The sequence below is a fragment of the Rhea americana genome, unplaced genomic scaffold, assembly GCF_003343005.1.
Source record: "Rhea americana isolate MKP2758 unplaced genomic scaffold, rheAme1 scaffold_227, whole genome shotgun sequence".
Classification (NCBI taxonomy): Eukaryota; Metazoa; Chordata; class Aves; order Rheiformes; family Rheidae; genus Rhea; species Rhea americana.
Genome location: NW_028186343.1, coordinates 1,381,617 through 1,388,676, shown reverse-complemented (window position 1 = coordinate 1,388,676; position 7,060 = coordinate 1,381,617). Strand labels below are relative to the sequence as shown.

The 7,060-nt window shown below is 41.7% G+C and overlaps 1 protein-coding gene across 2 annotated transcripts in view; it reads left to right on the top strand.

The window, feature by feature from the left end:
• Positions 1–1,429: 1,429 nt before the first annotated feature.
• Positions 1,430–7,060, top strand: part of SMARCB1 (SWI/SNF related BAF chromatin remodeling complex subunit B1) — an 11,624-nt gene continuing 5,993 nt past the window's right edge. Inside the window, exons 1-7 of one of the 2 annotated variants that reach the window (XR_014895944.1) lie at positions 1,430–1,605; positions 2,252–2,281; positions 3,647–3,776; positions 4,362–4,499; positions 5,183–5,310; positions 5,880–6,046; positions 6,469–6,659. Coding sequence is in view for 1 of the 2 variants with exons in the window: in XM_085305839.1 (XP_085161965.1) it covers positions 1,512–1,605; positions 2,252–2,281; positions 3,647–3,776; positions 4,362–4,499; positions 5,183–5,310; positions 5,880–6,046; positions 6,469–6,659 (878 nt within the window). In the remaining variant the exon portion in view is untranslated. The remainder of the gene's footprint in view (positions 1,606–2,251; positions 2,282–3,646; positions 3,777–4,361; positions 4,500–5,182; positions 5,311–5,879; positions 6,047–6,468; positions 6,660–7,060) is intronic. The other variant, XM_085305839.1, reaches the window with a different exon arrangement.

Sequence of the window (7,060 nt, the reverse complement as noted above, 5' to 3'; positions counted from 1 at the left end):
GGGTCCCGCCGGGGGCCCTGCCGGCCCCGCGGGGGCCCTGCGCGCCGCGCGTGGCCCCGCTGGGAGGTCTGCCCTCGGCCGGGGTCCGCGCTCCCCGCGAGGGCGGCTGTCACGAGTCACGCTCGGGGCGTGCACAGGCCGGTTCCTCTTCGGGTCCCAGCCGCGCGCCCGGGGGGGCCCGCTCCGCCCTGCTTCAGGGGCAGTGTTGGCTGGCCTGGCCTGAGGCTCTAGTTGTGATTCTCTTTTTTCTTTTTCTTTTTTTTTTTTTTGGGTAGCATGCTTATTTGAACGCTTTGGATTATTTCAGATGCTGTGAGGTGATTTAAGTCAGTATCTCAGCCTTTGAGCTTAGTAACATCACCACAGTTCAGGCAGTGCAGCTTTTTCAGCCTTGTGTGGAATTTCAGCACGCCAGTGTGGTTGCAGAAATGGTGTTCTCTTGCAGTGAGAAGCTTCTCCCTGAAGGCTGGACTGAATGAAGGAAGAAATATAGAAATGATTACAGTTGGAAACAGGGAAAGAACTTGATGTAGGACAAGAAACCTTGGACAGCTTAAACTGCCAACTGTACATGTTGAGCAGGGGCTGAAGATCACTCACTGTCTTGATAGCATGTGAAACGTTTATGAGAAGAGCTGTAACAGCAGTCAGCTATTCTGCRAGTTTGCAATTCCAGATGTGTGGAAGGGGAAATAGGGTTGCCTTTCTATCTACCAGCTAATTTCTGTCTGTTGATGAGCACTGTAGAGCGACAGATAAGATWAACAATTACCTGAAATTAGATTTTAGGACCAAAATGAGTCTTGTCAAACAAAGAACAAAAAAMCTGTTGTATGGCAGTCTGTAAATGTATTACCAGTTTAAAATTCTAGTTTTGTAGTCTAGAAATAGCTGTTTAGCACGTCTTGATGTAGTTTTCAGTATGGGTATGAATTTTGCACCAAGGGAGAATGGAACTGCTTTGCAGATTTTAAGTAAATTTGAGAGAGGGTTGTTGGCGGTGTTCATATTCTACACGTTCAAAGAATTTAAAATAAAATGAAAGGTAGGTCTCTGGGCTCTTGTTCTATCCAAGCAATGTCTGGATGGCACAGAGGTTCAAAGAAAGAACAGTATAGCTGGAGAGCAGGGTATTTGGTTTGATGCAATCCTACGGCACATTGTCCATTGAGACAGCAATTGGAGTAGAGGAAACATTAGATTGTTCAAAAATACATGAAAATGAATGAGTTTTCTTATTAAATGTATTAATGTCAATGGATGGGAACTTTTTCTTACTGGACTAGTGAAATAAGTGCTAATAAAAGCTTTGTTCTCTGCATTGCTGCAAAAAAATGTGATGCTGCATAACAACTTTTTTGGCAAAAAGAAAAAAAATCTCCTTAGAAGTCTCAGTTGTCAATACAAAGTCCTGAATTTGCTTCAGGTTCTGCTGAAGGTCTTTCTAGATGGAATATTTTTTCCAGGCCACGTCTCCCCATTTCTCCTTGTAGGTGGGGAATTATCTGCGTATGTTCCGGGGCTCCCTGTACAAGAGATACCCCTCGTTGTGGAGGCGACTAGCCACAGTGGAAGAGAGAAAGAAGATAGTGGCATCTTCACACGGTAAGATGACGAATAAATACTCCCAGTACTGAAGTCTGGAGGATTGCCTTGAAAAAGCTCTGTTGGGAATTCAGAAGCTTGTGCATCTTCAGGACTGTACAAATCACTTCAGATTGCCTCAGTGGTGGAGGACTCTGCAGCAATGGCACTAGTACCTTCTGGTTCTACATAGCAAAGAACCTGAAGTGATCAAAAATATTCTAAAATTAAATATAAAGCATGGCTTCCCTGGGGTCAACTGCATTCATCACAAAGCCAAATCCGTCCCAGAAGAGGGTTTTATGGTGTGCTGTTGACAAAGGCGGGGATATTTTTGTCCCTTTTGCCATAATGGCAGGAATGTTACCAGGATGTCCTGTTGAAAGTGTGATTCTTTATTTAATTTTACCTCTGTTAGAGAGTGAATATTTCTGACTGCGAGAATATGGTGGTGTGTTGCTACTGATATAACTGTCGCAGTGAGAATACTGCTGTTTCAGGTTGTTCTTGGTGGGAGGCTAATAACAAGAAGTTAAATTTCCTAGCAGAATAACCTGTTGTACACTCTTCAGGCTAGAGCATAATAAAAATTATTCATTATGCACTTAATGTCTCCTCCTTCCATGTATCCTGCTGACTTGTTGTCATTTTTTTCTTTCCCCAACAGAAAATCAGCGATCTCACAGTYCAAGAAGATGTAAGTCTTATCTGTGTGTTATTCTTAGCTTTGCTAGAGAAGGAATCTCCACTCTGACCTTTGGTGCTATTAAAATATATACTAATGTCTCATCTTCTTCCTCTGAACTCTCTTTGTGGTTGCCTTAATTGTCCATCCTGATCATATGCTTAACTCTTCCTTCCCAGAACATTATGGACTCTTAAAGTACACATAGTTTCTGCAGTTCAGTCAGATCTATCCCATGGTTTTTGTCCCTTCTTGAAGTCTTCTCAGCCTGTGCTCCTTTGCTGAAGGAGACTCTGCTTTCAGTAATATTTGATGTGTCTGTTCAGCCACTCAGTTTTATGTTGATCATTGCCTCTCTATTTGAACCTTTGAGTCCTTCGATGATTTATTATTTCTGGGGCCTTTTCATCCTGAAAAGCTGTTGAAGAGATTTAACATCAGTTCAGCAGATTGTAGGTGTGCAGAGCTAAATCATGTGACTGCATGGGGCAACTTAGGGTAGGAATATATTTTTTTTCCTCTTCTTTCCCTTAAGTAAAAGCATATTAGATTTAATGCTTATCTAATACTTTATTAGGATTCAGTGACTTCTTTTTCTGAAGTTCTGGGTTTTGCTAGCATTGCTTTCTAACTTTAGTAAATTTCATTAAAAAATGACTGCACTCTATAAACACATTCCACCTTGAGAGAAGTAGGCTCATCTATAGTTGGGGAAAGTCATGTTTTAGTTCTCTGGACTACTGTCTCCCCATTCTAGAAGCACCGTACAGTACAGTTATCAAAGACTTCTGGTAAGTCTAATCTACAGAGTAAGGTTAGGATGTGCTGCTACGAGCTACAGTGATGAGAATACCTGAGGAAAGCTCACATAATTCTAATCCTCCTTATGTCTGTACCCTTAGTCCAAATGAAAGATATTTTTAACAGAGTAAACAGGATAGTTATTCAAGGTAAAGAGATATTAAAGCCTTTTTGCGAATCTTTGCTCTGTTACTATGCAGCCATCCAAAGGTATCATACTTTTTTTTTCCTTCTGCATTGTATTTCTTCTCTAAACTTTATAGTAGGGATTGCTGTTTAACTAAGATACCCTCATCTCCAACAGGAAGTCGCATTTGACATCCATATAAACAGAGGAACCAAATCTGGATTATATTTGTTTAGTGCCACACACCATGGTTGGGCTTTTAGTTGCTGCAGTGCAAGTAATCTATCCAAGTAGCAGAGCATCCTGGTGTTCTGGGGGACACATTCACTCTAACTTGTAACCTGTTTTAGTCCCACCTACATGGTAGGGAGTCTATTACTGTGATAATGCTATATTGCTATATAATGCTATTTTCCATGTTTAACTACTGGCATCTTTCCTGATGATAGATCATGGCTATACAACATTAGCCACTAGTGTGACGCTGTTAAAAGCCTCTGAAGTGGAAGAGATTTTGGATGGAAATGATGAGAAGTATAAGGCAGTATCTATCAGCACAGAACCTCCCACCTACCTCAGGTAACGAGCATCAGTGGGGGCTGAGACTGAAACAGAGTTGCTTGGAAGGTGTCGGGGCAGGCAAGAAGCACTGTCCTGTATCATTAGAAATTGCATAAACCAATCATGCAGAGGGATGCTTTGCAGTGTTGGGCAAATGAAGATCTCCAGAGTAGAAGGATTAAGTTATTGCCCACATAACAGAGGAAGGAGAACATCAACATCTGATGATACTGCTCTTTTTGCAATTAATTATACCATTCAAGTCTAAAGGATGTTTTGCAGAACACTTTCTGCACTGACTATGTTTTGGAGCAGTCACATTTCTCAGCAGTTCCCTTATAAAGCATAGACAGAAAATCCAAATACGAACCTGATAATTATAAAGGTGCAGCTGGATTTGTGTGTGATGAATAACTGTGAGCTGGAGGATGGGCTTTCTAGAGGCTAGTGTGGAACGTGAGTTCTGAGGGGAACAATATTGGTCTAGGTTCCAGAATAAAATGGCAGGATTTCATAATAGGTCTTAAAGATTAAAGCTATACTATTGCTTAAATAACAGGCATGACATTCACAGCGTTCAGATTAACATATAGTCCCCTTCAGGGAACAGAAGGCAAAGAGGAACAACCAGTGGGTGCCGACCCTGCCGAACAGTTCTCATCACCTGGATGCAGTGCCATGCTCAACAACAATTAACAGGAATCGCATGGGCAGGGATAAGAAGAGGACCTTTCCTCTCTGGTAAGACAGCTGCCTGCTTCTGAAAACTGGAAAGAGTTACAGATGTGATGCCCTGCCAGTGTCGTGCTGATGTGTTAATACAATGTTCTGATTTATTTCTGACAAAAGACCTGTATGTTCCTAATTTAGAGGTTCTTAGTTAAACTATATGTCTTGAGGCTCTTCCGTACAGCAGTCAGCCATGGTTCAGGCATCTCAGAGAGGACACTTTCCTTTTGTCAGGAAAATGGTTTATTCTTTTCCTGATAGGTTCTGTAGATTTTTCACTGATYTGCTGAACAGTTGTCATTTAAGGGATATGCAAATCCTATATGCGAAGGACTGAGACCGCCTCTCACTGACATATTCTAGTAACTTTAATTTCCTCATTTGAAAATGCTGCTGTGTCTCGTAACTAACTTCTGTTTTCTATAGACAGTTGAGGAGACCAAGATAAAAGCTAACACTGGAAAGGCTTCCTTGTTTTATTTGCAGGAATGCGTTATGATGCATGCAAGGAAAGGTGATAAAGAAACTTGGTGTTGCTCGTCATAGTCCCGAAAACTTGTATTGAGGAGTCCACATAAAGACTGATGGGGAGGGGGAGTATTGTGACTGCTTTCAGCAAAGTGTGCCTTCCTTCTCCAGATGCCAGATGTATCATTCTTGAGTTTCTCAACCTGTGTTACTGCTTTTTGTATTAGCTTTGATGACCATGACCCAGCAGTGATCCATGAGAATGCATCCCAGCCAGAGGTACTGGTTCCAATCAGGCTCGATATGGAAATTGATGGGCAGAAACTCAGAGATGCGTTTACATGGAACATGAATGGTAGGTAGCAAGGAGAGTTTCCATAGGGTGGAGAGTGTTGCATCCATCACAGGATATGAAAAGAGAGCAAGCATGGGTGTACATCTCCTTACACTGTATACACAGAGTTTTAGAGCCCTCCCAGTTATCTGGACTTTATTCAGCTACCAGGTCTCTTACTGGATGCGGTGCCACTTCTGCGGTTTGCAGTCATTCCTGGAGATCTGTAACTGGAGGTGATTAACTGGCCTATTTTCATGAGGCAGTCCATCAGTTCAGCAGCCTAATGAAACTGTTCTGTTAGCTGAGATACCTTAAACACTTAATGTGTATGGCTCCTTTATGCATGTGGATTATTAGGCTGTTGCTATGTTGTCTCCATGAAGCAAATGAAGAAGGCTGTTAGTTCAAGTCCATGTGTCAGTGTGCACATGTTCTTGTAAACCTGAAACTAAACATCCTTTTAGTAGCAAAATGTGATGCATTTGAGATGCCTGTCTTTACACTGTAAGCTTAATTTTGTGTATTCTGTAAGTGGAAGACATTGCTGAGAAATTTAATGATGTCTGTTCATTCTTTTTCTGTATCAGAAAAGCTAATGACCCCAGAAATGTTCTCTGAGATTCTTTGTGATGACCTGGATTTGAATCCTCTGACTTTTGTCCCTGCTATTGCTTCTGCCATCCGACAACAGATAGAGTCGTATCCAACTGACAGTATTCTAGAGGACCAGTCAGATCAACGAGTTATTATTAAGGTAATACAGGAAGGCGGCAGTAGGACTGGAGCTGAATCGTTTGTCTGGTTATGCTATAGATGAAGTACAAAGGCTTCCTTCAGAGCTAAGGAGCTCTTAATTCCAGTTCTGCGTCCAAGGTACTTCTGTCCTTTGTGTTGAGGACAGCACCAAGGTGGCAGATTACTAAATATCCATGAGATGGTGAAAGTTCAATTAAAGCATTATGGTGTCCTCTGAAAGAGCTGAACCTTGATGAACAAAGTTGAGTTGTCTTTACCTTACTGGAATTAAAGAATTTGGTTCAGGGGCTCTGCAGATGCAGTGAACTAGAATTTGTCTCTGCTTCTCTTGTCCAGTCTCCACCTCCATGTTAAATTACCTTTGACTAGCTATTGCAAGAGATGGAAACAGTTGACTTGTGTTTCTTCCCTTCTGTCTAGCTAAACATCCATGTAGGGAACATCTCCCTTGTAGACCAATTTGAATGGGACATGTCAGAGAAAGAGAATTCACCAGAGAAGTTTGCCTTGAAGCTGTGCTCAGAGCTTGGCCTGGGTGGGGAGTTTGTCACCACTATTGCCTACAGCATCCGGGGACAGCTGAGTTGGCATCAGAAGACGTACGCCTTCAGGTACAGAACTGTCATTTTACTAGTGTGAATGCATGTTCTTGCTTCATACTTTTTAGCATCAACAAATCTTTGAACAGCTTGATGTAGAAAGTGCGTCATTTGAAATTTGTCCCGATGATGGCTTGCGCCTGCTCTGTCCTCTTCAAAGAATTTTTGCATAGTAACAATATTTGGCTTCCCAAGTTTATATGCTCACTAGCACCCAAAACCACCTCTCTGTAAGAAAGCTTATCAAATGAGAAATAAGTAGGGGCAGCTAAAGATCATTTCTTACTTGGACATCCTTTTGCATCTTTCCTGGTGATTAAAAAAAGAAAAAAAAAAAGAAAACAATTCCCGTAGAGCCAGTATTATGTAAATACCATTGGTTGTGCAAGGTTTGCAGCTTAGGCAGTTTTTTT